At 43.1% G+C, this 23,956-nt stretch overlaps 2 protein-coding genes across 2 annotated transcripts; one reads left to right on the forward strand and one right to left on the reverse strand.

The window, feature by feature from the left end:
- Window positions 1–5,002: 5,002 nt before the first annotated feature.
- Window positions 5,003–11,747, reverse strand: LOC138975866 (uncharacterized). The gene is made up of 2 exons (XM_070348635.1): window positions 11,534–11,747; window positions 5,003–9,741 (listed from the first exon to the last, which is right to left on the reverse strand). Exon 2 carries the CDS (start codon window positions 9,169–9,171, stop codon window positions 7,372–7,374), a length of 1,800 nt encoding a protein of 599 aa, XP_070204736.1. The 5' UTR covers window positions 9,172–9,741; window positions 11,534–11,747; the 3' UTR covers window positions 5,003–7,371.
- A 1,162-nt stretch (window positions 11,748–12,909) lies between these two features.
- Window positions 12,910–23,626, forward strand: LOC138975867 (zinc finger protein 11-like). The gene is made up of 6 exons (XM_070348636.1): window positions 12,910–13,060; window positions 13,819–13,960; window positions 14,889–15,001; window positions 15,777–17,503; window positions 19,494–19,659; window positions 21,844–23,626. Exons 2-6 carry the CDS (start codon window positions 13,910–13,912, stop codon window positions 23,111–23,113), a joined length of 3,327 nt encoding a protein of 1,108 aa, XP_070204737.1. The 5' UTR covers window positions 12,910–13,060; window positions 13,819–13,909; the 3' UTR covers window positions 23,114–23,626.
- Window positions 23,627–23,956: the final 330 nt, after the last annotated feature.

The following is a 23,956-nucleotide window of genomic DNA, read 5'->3' on the forward strand; positions in this document are numbered from 1 at the left end:
ATATTGTTCATTGGAAACGTTCCTTCTGAGACCATTTGGTGAAACTGTATCCATGGTTTCAAGCACCCAAAGGATTTCATGCATTCAGCAACATATGGGGCAAGTGACCTCAGCAATGCTATGTCTTCCATTTCTTAACTTGTGCTGGGTACTGGTTGCTCAGCAAGCTGCTTAAAGTGTTGTCGCCACTCCTCAAGATGAAATGATCCTGAAGACTGTTCCTTGATTTTGAGCTGATTTTCAAATGAACATGAAGGTGTTTGGACAACTTCTAGTTTATTATTTTGAAGCTTGTCATCACTAACTGTGATTTTCAATCCCTTGTCATGGATGTGTGGTACCGTAAAACCCCTAGCAAACGCCCCCCCCCCCCCCCACCACCCCTCTGCACAGTTCGGCTAAAAGTAGGGGGTGGGCGGTTGCTAGGTTAACACCCCCTTGCAAGATAAAGTGTCATCGCATATTCACAAGAAAATAATTGATACAACAATGTCAGAGAAATACAGTGGGACAAACACACACACACACACACACACACACACACACACACACACCAATAAATGAAGAAGAAACAAGAACGCTGAGGCGTGATTAACCATTCGATTGCACGCTAAACTACGCCCGTGTTCATTTTACACACACACGCGCACACGCACGCACACACTAAAGATGTGCTTTTTGATCTATGGATATCACAGAGAAGTACAGGCAAGATTAAATGGATCGTGAGCTTTTCTGGCGACAGCCGTCTGACATATATGAAAGCAGTAAGCATCCATTAGGAAAACCTTTTCATTGCTAAAGTAATATATTCTACAAACAATTCTGCTCATTTGCAAACTTTATGTCCTGACATTGTAGCCTGCAACTTCAAAAGCACAGATATGGGCCATTCTTTCAACACACACACACTTAATAAAACAATTAAAACACACAAAAAGCCTCCAAATGATATTTCTGACTGGCAGTTTCAACGTTGATATCTTTGAGGCAGCAGATGTTTCCGCCGCAAAGTGAAACTGATTCGGAAGAATAAACACACACACACACACATACACACACACACACACATACTTTGACAGATGTTGAGGCTGGGATCACTTTGTTTTCACTGAAGAAAAAAAATCCAATGTCACAATAATAAAAACAAAACCTAAATGTTTTTTCCCTTCAGATATCAATTATTTTCGTAAATAAACCTGATCTTCCCAGCGATGGTGATGATTTTTACATTTAGTCAAGTTATGACTAAATGTTTTAACATCGAGGGGGGAATCGAGACGAGGGTCGTGGTGTATGTGTGTGTGTATGTGTGTGTGTGTGTGTGTGTGTGTGTGTGTGTGTGTGTATGTGTGTTTGTGCGTGTGTGTGTGTGTGTGTGTGTGTGTGTGCATGCGTGTAGAGCGATTCAGACCAAACTACTGGACCGATCTTTATGAAATTTGACATGAAAGTTCCTGGGTATGATATCCCCAGACGTTTTTTTCATTTTTTTGATAAATGTCTTTGATGACGTCATATCCGGCTTTTCGTGAAAGTTGAGGCGGCACTGTCACGCCCTCATTTTTCAACCAAATTGGTTGAAATTTTGGTCAAGTATTGTTCGACGAAGCCCGGACTTCGGTATTGCATTTCAGCGTGGTGGCTTAAAAATTAATTGATGACTTTGGTCATTAAATATCTGAAAATTGTAAAAAAAATATTTCTTTTATAAAACGATCCAAATTTACGTTCATCTTATTCTCCATCATTTGCTGATTCCAAAAACATATAAATATGTTATATTTGGATTAAAAACAAGCTCTGAAAATTAAATATATAAAAATTATTATCAAAATTAAATTGTCGAAATCAATTTAAAAACACTTTCATCTTATTCCTTGTCGGTTCCTGATTCCAAAAACATATAGATATGATATGTTTGGATTAAAAACACGCTCAGAAAGTTAAAACGAAGAGAGGTACAGAAAAGCGTGCTATCGTTCTCAGCGCAACTACTACCCCGCTCTTCTTGTCAATTTCACTGCCTTTGCCGTGAGCGGTGGACTGACGATGTTACGAGTATACGGTCTTGCTGCGTTGCATTGCGTTTAGTTTCATTCTGTGAGTTCGACAGCTACTCGACTAAATGTTGTATTTTCGCCTTACGCGACTTGTTGGTTTGTGATATGGACACATTTTAAATCACTGTTGGTTTCTTTTGGGACTGTATATATTTTGTAAATAAACAAACCCACTATAACAATAGATTCAGGTACCTTATTCTATTAAAATAAACCGGGGTGGGCGTTTGCTAGGTAGTGACCCCTCTGCACAACTTTTGGTCACAAGTGGGGGGTGGGCGTTTGCTAGATACTGGGCGTTTGCTACGGATTTGGTTAAATTTCCTTGTAAGATAACCCTTTTTGCCCGATGCTGGGTGTATTTGGAGCACTCGGTACTGCAGTTTCTCCTCGAAGTGTTCATTTTGAATGTGATTGACTATCAATGTGAAGGTCTCAAAAGTGTAGTCACAGTACCAGCACTTAGATTAATTCGAATCCATAATATTTCACTGGAATCCAAACAACAGAAAAATGATTAAACGTGATCACTGCAAACAGCTTTTCTTTTTACAAACAGAGAAATGTTACCTGATGGGAAAATACGTAATTTTCCATTCCGGCCCATTTTCTGTAATGCGACCAAAATGAAATGAAAGGTATGTGAATGCGTATGTACGTTTTGTTTGCATATATATATACATGTTTGCTCTGAAAGCCCCTTGACATGCCAGTGTATTAATTACTAGTGGGAATTTACATCCGACAAAATCACTGAATCACTTCACAACTTAACAAGCACTGGAATGCTTTCAATGTTAACAAACATAAACAACGGATGCATAGTCAAGTATCATAATAACTATCTGTGCAAATATATGAATTAAGAAAATATTGTTCAGAGTTAAAATCAATATCATGTCATTTTAATATTTTTGTGTAGAAATATTGCCTGTCAACACCGTTGTATCCCTTGCACAGACTCTGCTTCGCACCGTTGTTTCAGTGGTACATGTCGGACCAAGGGCGGATCAATTCACTTTGGAGGGGGGGTTACAAAATGACTGCGAAGATACAAGTTGACGGCGCCGAAGGCGCCTAAGCCTGTAGGGGAGTCCGGGGGCATGCCCCCCCGGAAATTTTTTTTATCCAAAGAAGCAAAATAGAGCTATCTGGTGCATCCTGAGCCAATAAATTACCTCTTTTTTGGGGGGGTGGGGGGTGGGGGGGTTACGTAACCCGTGTAACCCCCCCCCCCAGATCCGCCCTTACAGTCCGCACCGTTGTCATCGAACTGCAGTATCAGTTCTTTCAAATTATTTTAAAACAACTTAGACGCAACTTAGGGTCACAACACTTCACGACCTGTATAAGTAGACATTAAAGTGCGATTTAAAACATACTCTTTTGTTCCACAAAGAATCAGTACGGAGAAACTGACGACCATCAAAACGGAAAAAATCGGGACAGAGAGACAAAAAACGGCGTTTGACTAGTTGTATGTTAGATAATCTGCATGAAACAACCTAACGGTTGATGTAACATACGAGCCTAATGTTTCATACGCTTGCTTTCCCCCGAAAGCGGCGTATGGCTGCCTAAATGGCGGGGTCAAAACGGTCATACACGTAAAATTCCACTCGTGCAAAAAATACACGTAGTGTACGTGGGAGTTTCAGCCCACGAACGCAGAAGAAGAAGAAGAAAAAAATACGCTTGCTTAAAGTAAAATCAGACTTATAAACGTCAAACTGACCTCAAACGAGAACACTTTCCAACCACACGCGATCGGAATCGCCACCGGATGCACGCGCGAGGTGAGTACGCACCGTTGGCGTTTCCGGCGATTCTCCGGCGTGCGATCCAGACAGACGCAATGCCTTATGGTGGTTCTACCACAGGCGCCCTATCCAGTACACTTTTTTTTTAATCATTTAGTTGCCCTTTATCACAGAAGCGGTGAGAGGCAGACGTTTTCATGATTCATTGTCAGCTCGTTGTCAAGTTCGATGATCTCCTGTTACTATTACTCGGCTGAATCGGGGGAAGGTATGTGTGTGTGTGTGTGTGTGTGTGTGTGTGTGTGTGTGTGTGTGTGTGTGTGTGTATGTGTGCGTGTGTGTGTGTGGGCGCGCGCGTTTATGTGTGTGTGTGTGTGTATATGTGTGTGTGTATGTGTGTGTGTGTGTCTGTCTGTCTGTCTGTGTGTATGGTGTGTATGTGTGTGTATGTGTGTGTGTGTGTGTGTGTGTGTGTGTGTGTGTGTGTGTGTAATAATAATAATAATAATAATAATAATAATAATGGACATTTGATATAGCGCATAATCATATATATGCTCAATGCGCTTTACATATTAATTTCTGCCGTGTGAGATGGAATTTTTTACACAATATATCACGCATTCACATCGGCCAGCAAACCTCAAGCCTATTAGGGCGAGCATTCACCTTTCACGGCCTTTATTCCAAGTCACACGGGTATTTGGTGGACATTTTTATCTATGCCTATACAATTTTGCCAGGAAAGACCCTTTTGTCAATCGTGGGATCTTTAACGTGCACACCCCAATGTAGTGCACACGAAGGGACCTCGGTTTTTCGTCTCATCCGAAAGACTAGCACTTGAACCCACCACCTAGGTTAGGAAAGGGGGGATAAAATTGCTAACGCCCTGACCCAGGGTCGAACTCGCAACCTCTCGCTTCCGAGGCAAGTGCGTTTACCACTCGGCCACCCACTCGGTGTGAGTATGTTGGTGCAACGACTGATCCACTAGCTCCGCACAGAGAGCACAGTTCAACCAGCCGCCGTCATGTCTCTGTGAAAAAAACTTACAGCAGAAAATTCCTTTGAAGTTATCGATTCACACACACACACACACACACACACACACACACACACACTCACACAGCTGGAGTATAGTACACGCTTTCATGTGAAATCAGTGAAAAACATTGGTTTACTTTTAACGTGAAAGCTTTTAATGCATTTAACTTCAGATTCTTTTCACTGCAAAGAATTGCATTTCATTTTCATAAATTATACTGTTCCCAGATTCTGTGATTCAGTGGTCCAAAGTGTATAAATACAATTATCATATTCTGTGCCAACTAATTGAAAATAAGTTTTCACAACAACAAACGTTTTGAGCAAGATAAATCTTTTAAATACAGAGTGACCCCCCAAAACAACTGCGTAGGACACGTAATATAAGCGTTCGCTTGAGTTCGTGTCCTATTATTTCCCGTTGTAATAAAACCTTGTTTAAACCAAAAAATGCAACCAGTTCATAAACTAATAACTCCTTAATTACTTCAGCGATTTACTTCATGTGTGGTGTACACTGGCTTGAGATACGGGATAATATTTGCTAACAGTTTCAAGTTTGTAAGTTAAATGTTTTGACTTTTATGTTCTTTCGGGAGAAAAAAAGTCCAAATTCGGGGAAACTTAAAAGTACGAGATATGGCACTAAGTGGTTGCCACACTTACCCGATTTTAGCACTCCAGAGTTTTACCTGTTGGTTTTTCTAAAGTGCCTTGCATACACAAACCACCCTCAGAAACATGAGTTGAAATAGCACTTTCAAGGAGTCCGAGGGGTTCAAGTCGGATGAGTGTGGGTACTGCTCATTGTCAAACCTTCAAAATTAATGTTGCGGTAATCTCCGAATTTGAAAAATAATTGTTTTAAAGCATAAATATCAAAGCACTTGACTTACATGCTTCAAAATGTTTAAAATTATCATCCTACATTTCAAGATAATGTACACCAAACATGAAATTATTCGCATAACACAATGTGACATGTGGGAAGTATTAGAATTTTAGAGAGTAAAAATTTTTGGGTGGTCACCCTTTAACATAAAATCTCTTTTTAATAAACATCTGAAAACAAAAACAGAATATACTGAAGGGCTTTCAACCGAAACATCGATTACACAAAATTTTAAATGAACGAACTGAGTCACAAACTCGGAGTCAAATCCTCAGAGGAGTTTTGAAAGTATGTTCATTCTGCATATATGTACAAATGTAAATATTAGACTGGAAAACTAATATTTATTATGACGGTTTATCAAAAAGGGAAGATATGTATAACAAACAAACAAAAGTAAAACAAGTCGCGTAAGGCGAAATAACAACATTTAGTCAAGCTGTCGAACTCACAGAATGAAACTGAACGCACTGCATTTTTTCACCAAGACCGCATACTCGTAGTTTCGTCAGTCCACCGCTCGTGGCAAAGGCAGTGAAATCGACAAGCCAGAATAGTGCGGTAATGGTCGCGCTGAGCAGGATAACACGCTTTTCTGTATCTCTATTCTTTTTAGCGTACTGAGTTTGTTTTTAATCCAAACATATCATATCTATATGTTTTTGGAATCAGGGACCGACAAGGAATAAGATGAAATTGTTTCTAAATCGATTTCGGACAATTAATTTTAATCATAATTTTCATATTTATAATTTTCAGAGTTTGTTTGTAATCCAAATATAACATATGTATATGTTTTGGAATCAGAAAATGACGAAGAATAAGATGAAATTATTTTTGGATCGTTTAAAAAAAAAATTTAATAAGTTTCCGATTTTTAATGACCAAATTCATTAATTATATTTTAAGCCACCTTCTTCTTCTTCTTCTGCGTTCGTGGACTGAAACTCCCACGTACACTCGTGTTTTTGCACGTGTGGAATTTTACGTGTATGACCGTTTTTACCCCGCCATTAAGGCAGCCATACGCCGCTTTCGGAGGAAGCATGCTGGGTATTTTCGTGTTTCTATAACCCACCGAACTCTGACATGGATTACAGAATCTTTTCCGTGCGCAATTGGTCTTGTGCTTGCGTGTTCATCAATCATTTTGTGTTTTAGGAATCCGCCCCAGGCTGACATCCTCTCATTTGATGATAGTTCAGGATTTAAATATGAGGGTGGATCAGTGAAGGTCCGCGTCTGTTTCTTGAAGACATGACTAAAACATCGTATTGAGTTCCTGTTTCAGAGTGGCAAATGCGTCTTGCATGGAAGCCCGAATCTGTTCAGATGGTAAATGTATGTCAAAAAGCTTATCTTTAAAAGGACTGTACGAATAGTAGCTGTTATTGTCGCCGTCTACTCTTGATGTAATGATTGTGTTGCTTTACAATACAGATCATCGTGACTGCATCGTCAAATATATATGAAAAATCTTTTCTTCTAGACCGGAGGCAGGGGCGGCTAAAAAGGGCAAAAAGAAAAGTTTAGAATAAAACGTATAAGTTCTAAGAATGTGGGGTGAGCAGGTTCCACACATCCAGAGCTTCCCTGTGAAACACTAATGTCACGCAATAGGAGAGATGGTGAGGATGCCGCCCCCTCTACAGGCCACCCACAGGCGACCCTGAGTGTCTGTGTTGAGTGCTGTGGGTTGCACCAAGAGCGGACAGCCCGGGGCCAGGTAGCGCTCAAAGCGCATCTCCCCGCCCTGCACGCTCACCACGTGCAGACTGTCCGTGGCCTCGTCCGCCACCACCAGGCGCTCTTGGCCAGCCACCTTGTAGAAACACACGTCGGACGGGCGGCAGCGGGCAGTGGGGGGACTGTAGGTGGCCACGGCGGCTTGCTGACCACGACGGTACAAATGGACCTTACGCTGACCGTCGGGGGCTTGGGCCTCCTCCACCACAACGAACAGCTGCTCGCTGCTGTCCACGTCCAACGCGCGGTGGGCTCCCACCTGGATGATAAACTCCGTTGTAGTTTTAGTTTTCAACGGGTCCTCGGATATGACTCGCTCTTTCTTGACATAAGCCTTCCCCGCCATGTTGTTGTGGAGTCTGAAGTTGGTCTTCTTCTGGGACTTATCGTAGGTGATGAACCTGTCAGTGTGTGACTGCAGCATACCTGCTTTCTCGTCTTCAGCCGTTAGCTTGCTTACAACATGTGCAAGCATCTTGTCCTTGTCCCTACTTTTGTCAGCACACCCGGCTTGATTTTTCTCACTTTTAGAGCCACTTTTCTCCAGGCATTTAGTGGTGGCTTGTTGCCCGTGTTTCTCTTTCTGGTCGAGTTTTGCCAAGGTGGAATCTTTTCCTGAAGCAGCATGCTGGGCTAACGACACATAGACCTGACCGTTGCCAAGTGGACTGAGACTGAACACCTCGATGTCCTCCTCTTCCCCACAGCGGAACCGCTCCACCATCGTCACCCACCGCCCTGCAAGCTCCATCCACGTGAGGTCCACACAACCCACGAAATGACGAACGTAGTCCTTCATGACGTCATGTTCGACGTCACAGCGGAGAAAGGGACGACAGATAACGCGGGGCTTCAATGACGTCAGTTCCCCTAAACGCCGCTCGCCTCCTACACCAACTAATATCTGCTTAGAAACAGACAGAAGCTCGCATCCAGACCCGCTGCTGACTGCCTCTTCAACCATCACATCCAGCTTGTGGACCTCATCCAGGTTTTTGTTGATACAGTCCAGGTCCGAGGCTAGTCCTTTTTTCGAATCCAAGTAAATTTCTTGCAACGAAGACAGCTGCTCGTCCCGGATCTGGTTGACCAGAGCCACGAGCTTGGCGTGTCTGTCGTGGATTGCCGTCTCCATGGCTGTCTTCTCGTCTTGTAAAGTCTGCTGCTCCCTCCGTGTCGTTGCCGCACACTGTTTCAGCTCTGTGCAGCTGTTATGGAGGCGAGCTTTGTCTTGCGTCAGCTGGGCTTTTGCCCGGATCACTGCACCGCGAAGATCCTCAGTTTTGTGGTCGTCATGGCTGGTTGACCTGCAGATAAGGCACACGGGGATCTGACACTGTGTGCAGTAATACAGAGGCTTGGAGTGATTGTCTTTGCACAGGCTTCTGTCTCTTGCTCGTTCCAGATCAGCAGCATCCAGGTAGTGGTTGTTCTTGAGGGCGGTGGCGCCACCAGGAGGCAGGCGAATCTTCTCGCGACATACTGGACAAGGAAAGTGCTCCCCGCGGTGACGTGTGATGACGTCATCAAGACAGCTCTTGCAGAACGAGTGCGAGCAAGGAAGCAGCTTGGGATCCCGGAAAATGTCCAGACAGATCTTGCACGTCATACGGTCCTCCCTTTCCGATAACACATCGGAAATTCTGCCACGTCTCGTCGCCATAGCAATGGAGTATTGGTTACTTTCAAATTCTGGTTCAAGCACAAGCGGTTACTTGCTGGCAATGAAGAAATCTTCAGCTCAATCTAGCGTAGCAATAACTAAAATAATGTCTCGTGCACAGGCGGACGGTTTCTGGTAATGACGAGATCTTCAGCTCAGTCTGGCGTACCTATAGCCTCTTTTTGAAGTGCAAGATGAAGTTTTGTGATTAGGAAGAAACTTAGTCTTAGGAAACAACTTAGTCTGGAATACCACTAGTCAAGTCGTTGTCAAAGAAAATCACATCACAGCACACACAAAAAGGGGCCGCACTGAACGACCAGCGTTTCATTGTCAATGCTTCAACGTTTTCTCTCTTTTTCGTTGTTTTCTTCTTCTTTCTTTGTTCCTTTTTACTTTGCAAAGTTCTCCTGTAGATCACGCTTTAATACAGCACGCTTGAGATCTGTACCAACTCTAACGCACTGGTCTCAGCGGCCGCTCAGTGCCAGTCACATATCTTAAGGGAAACTGCATAGCGGTAGACTGGATCATGGTTTCACGGGTCCTTCCGTCCTGTTTTAGAAGATCCTAAAAGGAGGAGAGAATAAAACAAATATACAATGGTAAATTAATGTATTTTCACATTTATTACACATTAAGTGTAAACGTTTATTGGCACAAAGTAGATTGTATAAAAGCTGTTCAAAGAATTAGCTTAATGTAGCATAAATATAATTATGTGTAAAATATACTTTCGATAAATGAGAGAAGAAGCTGCCCACATCGCTACTCAACAGCATGCACTTGAGCTATTTAGCCTGAAATGACAAACGTTGTTTTGCAAACTTTGGCTTGAAACCCTTACAGCTCCAACGTCGCAATGTGCCGACCTGACCTCACTTGATTAACTTGCCAAATAAAAGCTGTACATAGCAATTAAGCTTTCAATACCGCAACAACAAAACAATCAACCGCTCCACTGGTTCAAAAGAGATCAGTATTTGAACACCAAAACCAAAACTCTGTGTGGTTGATAACTTCTTCTTCTTCTTCTTCGTTCATGGGCTTAGACTCCCACGTTCACTCATGTTTTTAGCACGAGTGGATTTTTACGTGTATGACCGTTTTTTTAACCCGCCATTCAGGCAGCCATACGCCGATTTCGGGGGAGTGGTTGATAACAGTATTGATAGTCTGCTAGAAATCTGTTGTTGTAGCGTATCATCAACTCATGTCCCTAAAGGGAAATGTCCTGTGACGACGTCAAGGACCCCCTAGTACTTTGATAGAAATCTGGAAGAAGACGAACGGCTGGTGCTGTGGGCTTTACACTCCCAGTAGTTTTTAGCAAGTTTAACAAGGATAGATTTGAAGCTGACCCTTCTCAGAGAAACTAACAATGAACCGAACTTGCATACAATGGATGTTCTTTATTTTTTTGGCACATTTTCAATTCAAAATCAAAACTTGTATATATTTTTTATTCAGGAAAGAACATTTTGAAAACATCTGTAATTGTAATTTCATTTTCAAGCAGAATTTTAATTCGCGAATTCGTTAATTATTCTTTAAGCTTCTAAGCAGAATGCAATCTCATAATCCGGACTGGTTCTAAGACTGTATAACAACAGATTTGATAGATTTGATGAGAAAATGCGGTCGCTATGTGTACGAGAAAGAAATAACACCACGTGTGGGGACATTATCATTCAGACAACATCGTATGTAGAGTTTCAAAAACATATCTCTAGTAGCTTTCGCTCTTCACTCACATACACACGCTCGCGCGCGCGCGCGAACACACGCATGCATGCACGCACACAAACATACTTACATAAACACACACACACACACACACACACACACACACACACACACACACAAACATACTTACATAAACACACACACACCACACACACACACACACACAAAGGCACACACACACACACCGGCACACACACACATCTGATACGGCCCTGACACACACACACACATACACGCACACACACACACACACACACACACATCTGATACACCCTGACACACACACACACACACATACACACATACACACACACACACACACACACATCTGATACACCCTGACACATACATACACACACACACACACACACACACACACACACACACACATTTATACCCAAACACACCGTATAGCCTCCATCTTGATTTCCAGTGTGCAGAAATACATTCGGTTAGATGTCACCTCAGTACAAACTGAAAGTTTGACGAAAGATTACTGACAATCATGTTTGGGCAAACAGGGGTAGAACTCTGTTCTATTGTGTGAAAAACAGCCTTCGTCTAGTCCCTTGACAAAAATATCTACGTGTGAATAGAGCAAGTACGATGATCTTACCTTGTTAGTGGTAGTTCTTGTCGGTAGCCGTGGGAGGGAGTTTATCTCCCAAAGCCAAAATGATGAGTGTTAATATGAAATTAAATCGACGGCTCACAAACCTCTAAGCCTATTGCTACGCAATGATTTTTTGGATTTTTTTTTAACTAAGTTTGGAAAGCTTGTTCAGATCGACGGCCATGTTGAATGCAGTGAAGCAGCAAGATTTGAGTGGGCTGTCCACAGGCCTAACAAATTCAGATATGTATTTATTTATTATCCAAGTTCCAACTTATTTTTTTCTTATCTGTTTATGTATTTGTTCATTTTGCACCCACACAGAACTGGAACGAAATGTGTTCTCTGCAATCTCCTACTCGAGCCACCCACACACAGACATACAGATCATGCCTCGCTTGCTGGGGTAAGTTGGAACTTGATTTTCTTAATGAATCAAGTTTATTTCTTTTAAACATAAATCACAAAATGTATTCATGAGAAAAAACCCGGCCACGCTGTGCACAGAGAGTACCCAGGCTGTTAATTTTGGGTATGTGACCAAGTGGAGGGATTGTCTTATCTCATGGCCAGATAGTCTGAGATTGTGAGTCGAAGTGTTTTCAAGTTGCCAGAATGGGTGTGTCTGAAGAACGAGGGGACAGAAGGAGAGGTACCGACAGACTCACCACAGCGATGATAACAATTGACGATGACGGCGATGATGATATCAAGAGCCTGTACCTTGCTTAGGTTTCGAAGGCTCTTTTTAAAGGCGGCGATGTGGACACAAACTGGGGCTCTGTGTGCGCACGCACGACTGCACTCCATTCATACTCATGAAAAGACGAGCAAAATACTTTTGAATAAGCTTCAAAAACTGAATGAGACCCAGTTTAAATGGACTTTCAAAGCGTATACAAACTACAGGCCGTGATGTCATGGTAACCTTGTTCAGTTCCCCGGTGTAGCCTACTACGTAATAACTAGTTTCTCGATTTCTGTAAGCTTTTTTCTATGAATGTCAGTTCTGCGCTTGATTGTGTTCCGACACTGATGAATTGCCGGTAACATTTAACTGAAAATGATGAACTTTAACTGGGCATGGATTTTAAAAAGAAACGTGGATGATAACAAAACAGAAATGTTAAAGTGTACCAAATTATGTTGTGTTTTTTTTTTCTTTTTTCTTTTATCCAGCCGCTTGGATTCGACTCCTAGGTCAAGCACACACTTTCTGTCCTGTGTTTGTGTAGCAGACGACGCTTTTTAGATCGGTTCGGTAATTTCCGATTGCTGTCGACGATTTCCGTCCCGTGAAGTTAATCCCAAACAAAAAGAACTGTTTGGTTGGCAAACACGATAATGAATTGTACGTTTAGAATTGTATTCGCTGTCCACGCTTTTGTTGGGTCTTTAGTAGATAATGCTCAGATACGGAAAATGCCGAGTCTACACGAACTCAATGTGCAAGCTTCCGAGCCGAGAAATCATGGCAGTGCCTGTACAGCAATGAAACTGGACGAATATCTCCACTTTTGTGTCTAAAAGGTCAATTATCTTATTAACCGTTTTAGTCAATCAAAGTCAAACGTAGGAAGGTGACAGCTGTTTTATGCCTGACTTATAAGGCCGCAGGGTCATCAATCGGTGTTAATTTAATGACAGGGACTTACAGAGATGTGGGAACGACACTACAAGTTTACACTAACTGACACTGGCAGAGAGAGATAAGGAGGAGAGAGAGAGTGTGTACTGTTACTGTTTGCATGTGCGTGTGTGAACGAATCTTTAAGCGTTGAATTAAAAATTCGGAACCTCAAGAAGAGCATGGTTATATGCAGTGACTGGGAGAGTCCCAACACAGCTTTAATTGTGTATAATTATTGCCCCTGTGATGTTAACCGTCATAGCACACTGAGTCAGTGCATGAGTGAATCTCATATGTTCACTCTACTTTCAACATGTGAAGTCACTTTTAAAGGGCTATTTATGTCCTCGGATTGCTCAGATCTGCCCTTGCAATTGCATGCATATTACCTCCCACTGTTCGTTCCTGCGACGTCTCCCACCAGCACAGTACTATTGCAAATGAAAAAGAATCTGAATCTTTCTCTCTCTCTTTCCCTCTCACTTTCATAGACACTTTCAGACTTTCTGACCTTGGAAACCTCATTTCAAATTTGCACAGGTGTCATGGTTAATTTATTTTTGCCACATTCAGTGATGGAGTCAGCTTGTAGTTTGTACATGCTAGAATTTATCAACAAACAGAAATGTATTCAAGTTGCATTACAATTTGTTTGCAGACTGAACGTTGAAGATGCGCGGGCCATGGAGCATGCTGGATTTTACAAAGCCAGGAGGGCAAGCACTTGAAGAACTGATGTTGCAGTGACGATGGCGGCCGATATTTTGTCAATTAAAGGAACTCATCAGTTGATCTCCAGGGTATGTTTTGGTATCATTTCACCCACTCTGTTTTGGGTTCATTCTTACCATGCATGCTCTGAGGTACATGTACAGTCAAACCTGTCTATAACAATCATATATTTTACTATCTAGACTTCCCCCCGCGGGTTAGGGGGAAGAATTTACCCGATGCTCCCCAGCATGTCGTAAGAGGCGACTAACGGATTCTGTTTCTCCTTTTACCCTTGTTAAGTGTTTCTTGTATAGAATATAGTCAATGTTTGTAAAGATTAGAAATGTTAAGTCCTTTGTACTGGAAACTTGCATTCTCCCAGTAAGGTCATATATTGTGCTACGTTGCAAGCCCCTGGAGCAATTTTTTGATTAGTGCTTTTGTGAACAAGAAACAATTAACAAGTGGCTCTATCCCATCCCCCCCCCTTTCCCCGTCGCGATATAACCTTGAACGGTTGAAAACGACGTTAAACACCAAATAAAGAAAGACTATCTAGACTTTCACCCTTGGATGGCAGATCTAAGTATAAGTCCTATTTGTGATAGATATTGCAACTTGACAGACATGCAATGCAATCGAAGAGTGACATTTTGAGAAAAAAAGAAGAGAAAGAAGATCCCAGGATCACAGTTCTTCAGCCTCAGGTTAGGAAGCTGCACAAGCAACACTTTTGGTGGGTGCAGCAAATGCAGAAGTGGAGAGAAAGAAGAAAAAGAAGGAAATAAGAGTAAAATAATTACAGTTCTTCAGGTTAGGAAGCACAAGCTAAACTTTCGGTGCGTGCAACAAATACAGAAGAGAAAAGAAAGAAGAGAAAGTAGGAGATAATAGTAAAATGATTACAGTTCTAAAGGTGAATAAGCATCGACAGAAAACTTGGTGTGTGCAGCAAATGCATTCATGTTTTTTCATGAGAAACTGTATTATGACACTCTGATGTGTGTGTTGCAGGGGTCAAGAGATGGCGGTGTGGACATTGGAGAAGCATTGGACCCATGGCGCGCCGTTGGGGCTGTCCGTGGCTTGCCGTCTGATGCTGACATTGCCACCTTCTTACTGCGATAGTATGTGAGCTTTTCAGTTGCCAGATATTTACTGCCAGGAAAGTCTGTACATTTCACAAGAGTTCATGGTTGCACACAACAACACTGACACACACGGAATACAGAGGCACACACATTCATTTGAATGTGCACAAAATGAATGTGCACATTCATGACATGCATACACTTATGAACCCATATATACATATTCAGTGGAAATCCCTCCCCCCTCCCAATTATGATGCCCTCCGTTTTAAGACCCAGTTTTGTCAGATGTGCTGTTCATGACCTCTGTATATTAACCCCCATTTTAAGACTCCCTTCTTTTTCATACCTGATTTTTTTGAAATATTTTAATGGTCACAAAGTAGTGGGGGAGGGGGGGGGGGATCCACTGTATAGTAAAGCTAGGCTTCTTGCACAGTTTTAACCCCCCAAAAAGCCAATCTTTGGTGTGTTCATTTGTACACACAAAAGCACATGACCAGATCTTTGCATTTCTTACGTAGGTTTCAAACTTTTTATGTGCAGTAGTGAACAAAAAACATTCTTTAAAAACTTTCAGCACCTTCCACCTGGAAGTTTGGAATAAGGACCTAAGATTATCCTTACAAGAACAAGTTGTCAGTGTGAGTTGCAAATGACAGTCATTTTCACTTCTTTTTTATAACACTTTTCCACAACTTTTGTTATGGCTTGCAAGTGACAGTCAGTCATGTCTTATATTTGTTCTATTCATGTCTCTGTTCTTGGTTTTTTCCCCACTCATGACTTCCATTTTGTTCTACTTTGCCAGTTATGAAGACACATGGCGAGGCCAGCAGTCGGCAGCACTATGTCTCCAGTGCCACACACCGCTCACCCTCTGCTGCCTCAGGTGTTCTCCCAGCACCACGACACCACCAAACTCCCGCTCCGCCACCAGCACCGCTTCATCTTTCACCCATCACACCACTGTCACTCCGTCTCCTTTGTGGGTGGAAGAAAAGCCAGCAGCTCTTGATGAGTGCTGTGGCCTGTCAGAGACTTCAACAGTTATCACCGGTGATGGAAATGTTGGAGAGAGTGGTCGTGGAGAAAGAGGTGATCAGCGTAGAGCTGTGGATGATCAGCATGGACCAATGCCTTACAGCCATGGGGACAACGCAGCAGGTTCTGAGTGCACAAATACCCTTGCTCAGACCAGCTTGAATCTGGGATACCACTCCGGCAAGGAAACGGTTGAAAGAAGCAAGGATGAGTGTGATGATGACAATGGTGAGGTAAGATTAGATGATTCAGGAACGCTAGACAACAACAGTCAGGACACATCTACGAGTGATGCAGAATCAAATACTTGGCGTAACAAGAGTTCAGGTGTTCAAGCAGAGCTCAAATGTCTTGCATGCTCGCGGTTGTTTGAAGAACTAGATCAGCTTGCAGTTCACATGCAAGGTCACAGTGCAGAAATGAGGAACAAGTGTGACGCATGTGGAGCAGTGTTTTTACTGCCAGACATCTTTCAACTTCACCAAAAGACCCATCCACATCATACGTCAGAAAATAAATCCAAATCGACATCTGTGATTCGCTCTACTTCAAAACAAACTGCTTCCACACAAGTAATACCATCTTGGACTAATGTAGAAGTACTGGAAATTGGCACAGGCCACAGCATGGGAGTCCAGAAGAGTAGTAGATTTGCTATTTCAGACAGTCAAGAAGATCACAGGAAAGTAGAATTAACACTTTTGGCAGAGTCCAACTGTGATGATGAAGAATCAGGCATTTATGAGGGGGATACAGACACTGAACATGACCTCAGCAACAGTTTGCTTGCTGTACACCAGCAACAAAACACTGACATTGCTTCTGAGCAAGGAAATGAACAAAAACCGTCTCAGCCAGACAATGAACAGTGCCAGGCAAATGGTTCTGTGATTGATTGCAAAAGCACTGATGCAAACCTGGAGAAAACCTCAAGAATACAGAAACTGACTGAGAATGTTGCAGAAAGCTCTAGCTTGATTAGCACAGACTGGTTCGGATGTCAGCAGTGTGGTGTAAGTTTCAGGTCTCTGGACAACCTTGGGACACATGCTCGCTCCCACTGCAGGACTAAAGTAGACGAGTGCAGGGCTTGCCACAAAACCTTTGATACGCCAAGTTTGCTAAAAATGCATCAGTGTCTGGGCTTGAGGTGTAAGGCCTCCCTTTTGAAGCAGAACGATCAGCGCAGTAAGTCCCCAGCTTTAGAAGTTCTTCAGCATGTTCAGACACATACAAAGAAACTCAGAGAACGCAAAAAGACAGCTCTTTCGCGCAGAGTGCTCTCAAATAATACTGTGATAGATTCAGAACTTGATACCAAAGATCAGCTTCCTTGTGGTGTGTGTCCAACAAACGTTCCTACAGCCGTCCAGGAGCTCCAGCTTCCCCAGAAGACAGCAAGCAGAAAACAGCATCACAAGTTTCAGTGCGGACTCTGTGGGAAAGAACTGTGCAACAGACAAACACTGACTGCTCATGAGAGAACTCACACAGGTAAGCAAAAGATAGTAATGTCACACGCTTTCCTTTTTTGTCACTACTAAAGCAAATGTGTGCAAGATTGTATGTTACACGCTTTGGAGCATGGCAAGAACGGAGTCAAACTCGCAATCGTCCATCACAAAGCCCACACATGCACACACGGCTTTCATTTCTCCCGTTGTTATCGTTTCTTCTCTTTACAAATTTTTCAACGCTAAGAATATTGCGAACGGCATCCCAGGCGACAGTACTGTTTCCATACCCGAATTTAGCTCCCCTTGGAAAGTGGCTCAAGCTTGACAAACCTAAACACAGGAGCAGCCATTGTGGAGAGATCTACTTTTTGACGGAAGTGACCGAACAACTGTGAATGACGTCTCGGTATATATGTGAATGACGTCACAGTCATCGTCACAGACTGTATCTTTTGAAGCATCGCATTCTTCATGACGTCTTTCTGTGTCTGCATCCGCGAAATGTTTGTTCATTCCGGAATCTTTGTCATCTATGTTCAGAACTCTGTCCTTATACTAGTGTCAGACAAACAGGCCTCCTGAGCGAGCCACTTTCCAAGGGAAGCTACATTCGCGTATGGAAACAGTACTGTCGTCTGGGATGCCGTTTGAGGACTGGGTGGCCGAGTGGTAACACACTTGCGCTCGGAAGCGAGAGGATGCGAGTTCGACCCTGGGTCAGGGCGTTAGCAATTTTCTCCCCCCTTTCCTAACCTAGGTGGTGGGTTCAAGTGCTAGTCTTTCGGATGAGACGAAAAACCGAGGTCCCTTCATGTACACTACATTGGGGTGTGCACGTTAAAGATCCCACGATTGACAAAAGGGTCTTTCCTGGCAAAATTGAATAGGCATAGATAAAAATGTCCACTCAAATACCCGTGTGACTTGAAATAATAGGCCGTGAAAAGTAGGATATGCGCCGAAATGGCTGCGATCTGCTGGCCGATGTGAATGCGTGATGTATTGTGTAAAAAAATTCCATCTCACACAGCATAAATAAATCCCTGCGCCTTGAATATGTGCGCGATATCAATTGCATAAAATAAAATAAAAATAAAAAAAATGAAAAAATAAATCTCTGCGCTTAGAACTTTACCCACGGAATACGCGCGATATAAGCCTCATATTGATTGATTGATTGGTTTTCAGTATTCTGAGCGTTGACGAATGTGTAAAGAGAAGAAACGATAACAGCAGGAGAAATAAAAGTCGTGTGTGCATTTTTTGGCTTTTGGAGGGACGATTTTGAGTTTGAATCCGTTCTTGCCATGCTCCTAAACATACAATCTTGCACACGTTTGCTTTAGTAGTGGCAAAGAAGGAAAGCGTGTGACAGAATTTTCTTCCACACTCGATTAGCTGATGTCTAACGAAGACAATCAACGTAATCTCGTGTGGAAGAAAACATCTGTCACACGACCAAGTCTGAATAGCAGGTACTGTTCACTGGAGAGGTATATTAACCTGGTCCCAGGTGCACAAAGCAAAAGTGGGTGGGAGCCAGCTGCGGGGTCTGATTTGTTGTCATTAACTTAAGATTGATGGTGATTTCAACCTATCAGACCCCGAGGCTGATTCCCACCCACTTGGGTGGCACCCACCTTCGCATTGTGCACCTCATCCCTGTACTCTTTGCTTTTATTTGAGATGTTTTAATGGACTGTTCAGAAACTTTCGTGTGTTTGGTTTTGTAATCTTACCAGTTCCTCTTGGTGTTTCAAGTTGCCGTTATAATTATCTTGTTTTAATGACAGATTTATTGACAAAGTTTTTGTTGTTGACTGGCACACTTGAAATGGTCACCTACGACTCTGAATATGCACGTACTGTACCAACACAAGAATTAATTGGCTCTCACTAGCTTGCTGTGGTAAACTTTCCATTCACATAACGCAAGACTTGATCAAAACTTGAACTCTTTAGCAGCCAAGTTTTAATTTCTTGAGCAGTTAATTCTCAATTTTAACCAAATCTTTTTTTTCCTACAGGTGCAAAACCATTTCAGTGCCCGCAGTGTTCCTCAGCCTTTCGCAGCAACAGCAACCTGAGAGCCCACCTGCGTACGCACAGCGGCCACACTCCTTACCTGTGCCCCCAGTGTGGTCGAGGCTTCAAGGAAATCACTCACCTCAAGAGGCACCTTGTGTCACACAGGTATGTTAGCCAAAATAACACACACACTAAACTGTTTGTTTGAGATGACAGATGCCAAAAAAAATAGGTTCAGTAGGTCGGTTACTTTTTTGGGGGGGTGGTAGGGAGAATTAAAGTCGGTTTTTATCTTTTTTTTGGCACAGGCACATGTGGCTTTTTATTTGCTGAAAATCATGCAAGTTGTGTCCCCTGAATGCCAGAAAAGAGTATCTTTCATTGAAAAATCTTCAAAATTGAGTTTTGCTTTTTTTATTTTTTAACGATCAAAACAAGAGAAAAAAATAGGGTCGGTCAGGGAATAGAAAACATTGGTTTTTTTCTCATGGCCTTTGTGTATTAGTATAACACCTAGTATTGCTGGTCAGGTAGCTTAAGACGTATACAAGAAAATCTTCAATATCTGTTATCTTTTTACATTTAGTCAAGTTTTGACTAAATGTTTTAACGTAGAGGGGGGAATCGAGACGAGGGTCGTGGTGTATGTGCGTGTGTGTGTCTGTGTGTGTGTGTGTGTAGAGCGATTCAGACTAAACTACTGGACCGATCTTTATGAAATTTGACATGAGAGTTCCTGGGTATGATATCCCCATACGTTTTTTTCATTTTTTTGATAAATGTCTTTGATGACGTCATATCCGGCTTTTCGTGAAAGTTGAGGCGGCACTGTCACGCCCTCATTTTTCAACCAAATTGGTTGAAATTTTGGTCAAGTAATCTTCGACGAAGCCCGGACTTTGGTATTGCATTTCAGCGTGGTGGCTTAAAAATTAATTAATGACTTTGGTCATTAAAAATCTGAAAATTGTAAAAAAAAATTGTTTTTTATCAAACGATCCAAATTTACGTTTATCTTATTCTCCATCATTTTCTGATTCCAAAAACATATAAATATGTTATATTTGGATTAAAAACAAGCTCTGAAAATTAAATATATAAAAATTATTATCAAAATTAAGTTTTCCAAATCAAATTAAAAACACTTTCATCTTATTCCTTGTCGGTTCCTGATTCCAAAAACATATAGATATGATATGTTTGGATTAAAAACACGCTCAGGAAGTTAAAACAAAGAGAGGTACAGAAAAGTGTGCTATCCTTCTCAGCGCAAATGCTACCCCGCTCTTCTTGTCAATTTCACTGCCTATGCCGTGAGCGGTGGACTGACGATGTTACGAGTATACGGTCTTGCTGCGTTGCATTGCGTTCAGTTTCATTCTGTGAGTTCGACAGCTACTTGACTAAATGTTGTATTTTCGCCTTACGCGACTTGTTGATATGTGGATCAGCTGGGACATTTCTGGAAGACATTTTGTATTTATTTCATTCAGGTTTTAGTTGCCTTTGAACTTTGTGAAGTCAAAAGCTTTAACATTGGCAAGTTAGATGCGCAAACAGAATCATACAAGTGTAGAAAAAAAGTCTTATTTATTCTCCACCTGTGGTTATCCTGTTCATTTGACAGGGTGAGAACAGCAGTTAAACTAAGTAACACAGCTTGAACATCCAGTGTGAGATCCCTTCAGTAATACAATCCAAAAAATGCACACCCCCTTCCTATTGTAGCTTCTTCTTCTTCTTCAGCGTTCCAGAATGTTCTGGTTACATGTGAGCTCGTTTGCCCATATGGGTTCCCCACACTGTACTATGAGAGCATAGTCAGCTCACTCCGCTTTCGTTGAGTAGGCATGCTGGGTATTTTCGTGTTTCCATAACCCACCGAACTCCGACATGGATTACAGGATCTTTTCCGTGCGCACTTGGTCTTGTGCTTGCGTGTACACACGAAGGGGGTTAAGTCACTAGCAGGTCTGCACATAAGTTGACCTGGGAGATCGGAAAAATCTCCATTCTTGACCCACCAGGCGGCAGCGACCGGGATTCGAACTCACGACCTCCCGGTTAGGAGGCCGACATCTTACCACCACGCCACTGCGCCCCTATTGTAGCAATGAAGAAGGTTGCTATATCCTTGTGGCCCATGGTGCAACACTGCTGATTGTAATGTTCATCCATCTGTTAAATCATCCTAGACATAAAAAGACCCTTGTAATGAAGAGACATTTGTGGCTAGTACCAAGGGTGCTCTCTTGACAGGTGCAGTACTAGTGTACTACCTGTACCCCACTTTTTCACACGTTTGTTGTTTGATTTCTAATGTCTCCACTTTGTGTGTGCACATGACAGCGGAGAGCGACCCCACCGGTGCAGACTGTGCGGCAAGGCCTACGTGCACGCCACCTCCCTGAAGGAACACATGCTGTCACACTCCTCCTCCCCCAAGGGCTGGGTGTGTCACCAGTGCGGCAAAGCTTTCGCCAACTCCAAGAAGCTCAAGGTTCACCTCAAGACGCACACCATCAAGGGCAAGGGGAGCGGGACACGGAACGTCGCACAGAGACGCTTTGCGTGTCAGGTGTGCGGTGCCGCGTATCAGCAGGCCAGCTCGCTCTCACGCCACAAGAAGCTCCACCAGGTGGGGGCCACATCTCACTCTTGCTCCCAGTGCGGGAAGACTTTCAGGGATAAGTACGAACTGAGGAAGCACGGTAGGACCCACAGTGGACTAACGCCTTACAGTTGCGGGCAGTGCTCCAGAGCGTTCGGAGACGTTTCAGGCTACAAGCGGCATTTGCTGTCGCACAGCGGTCTCAAGCCCCACGTTTGTCCCAAGTGCCCGAAAAGCTACGCTGATTCCAAGTCGCTGAAACATCACCTGCAGACCCACGCAGGTGTCCGGCCTCACCGTTGCAAGCAGTGCGCAAAACGTTTCTTCACTACGTGGACACTGAGACTGCACCTGCAGCACCATGTGATGTGCGTGAAAAGTTCCAGCTGTCCAGGGGAGAAGTCGCACGTGTGCCATCAGTGTGGTGCGGCATACTTGCGAGCCAGCTCTCTGGTTCGACACCAGCGCCTGCATGAGGCAGCGGAGGGGCGTAGCGCTCGCTACCAGTGCTCACAGTGCAGTCGCATGTTTGGAGACTCGTCCCACCTGAAGCGCCATCTCCTATCCCACAGCGGGGAGAAACCTTTCGTGTGTGCTACCTGTGGAAAGGCCTATGCCGATTCGCACACTCTGAGAGACCACATGCAAGTGCATACGGGTATTAGGTCGTTTGTCTGCGAGATCTGTGGAAAAGCTTTCTTCAATGCCAAGACGCTCAAGGAGCACGCTCGCTCACACTCGGATCAGCGCCCGTTTCAGTGCTCGCAGTGCTCAGCTTGTTACAAACATCTGAGCGGGCTTATCTCCCACCGTCGCCTGCACTCAGGGGTGCGGCCGTTCCAGTGTGGGGAGTGTGGCAAGACGTTCAAAGACTACACGTGCTACAAGAGGCATCTGCTGACGCACACACACCACAAACCTCACGTGTGCCAGCAGTGTGGTAAAGCCTACAAGGACCTCAAGAACCTGAAACATCACCAGGCTCAGCTTCATGGGCGTAATTCATAGAACAAAACACACTACGTTTTTGTATTTTGATACTTGCAAATTGACAGGACAAAACAAATAGCCATTCATTCGCAAGTTTTTGTGTCAAGTCATGTGTTCAATAGATGGTTGTAACTGTAAGCTTCCGAAAGCTTAAAGGCACACTCATTTCTTCAATATCCTGTAAACAATTCAGCTAACTATCAGATCTTGCCTGGTTTTTATATGGGTTAAGACAATCAAATCCCTCCACTTAGCAACATACCAAAAATCAACACCCTCACTGCCTGCTGTGGTGAGCTAGAATTTGTTTCTGAAAAAAACACGGATGGTTTTGCTAAATCAAGTCATAAAATAATTCACAGAGCACCCAGGCTGTTAATGTTGGTGTATGACCAAGTGGAGGGATCATCTTACCCGACATAAAAGCCTGGCCAGAACTGAGATGGGTGAGCTGAACTGTCAGTGTCAACACAGCTAATGTCATGTGCACCTCATGATCTGGCATCCTGCCAATAAAAGAAAAAAAAGCTCCCTGTGATTATTCTTGTTTTTGGATTCATGTTCTGTTTGCCAGTTTGGTCTGCTTCTGTGTGTCTGCAAATGTGTGTGTGCGAGGAGAAAATGTGTGTGTGTGTGTGTGTGTGTGTGTGAAACAATGTTTGTCACTGTGTGTGCAACAGCATGAAAAGCTCTGAGCAAGAGATTGTGTTCAAGACTAAACAATGGTAGTTCTAAGCTAAAAATCCAAGTCATTTTCATTCCAGGAAACGTACTGGTTTTGCACAACCCCTTCCTTCCAACTTGTCTCTCTTTCGGTAACTTAATATAATTATTCCGAATGTCCGGACCCGCAGCCTCTTG

This window comes from Littorina saxatilis, linkage group LG9 (assembly GCF_037325665.1).
Source record: "Littorina saxatilis isolate snail1 linkage group LG9, US_GU_Lsax_2.0, whole genome shotgun sequence".
Lineage (NCBI taxonomy): Eukaryota > Metazoa > Mollusca > Gastropoda > Littorinimorpha > Littorinidae > Littorina > Littorina saxatilis.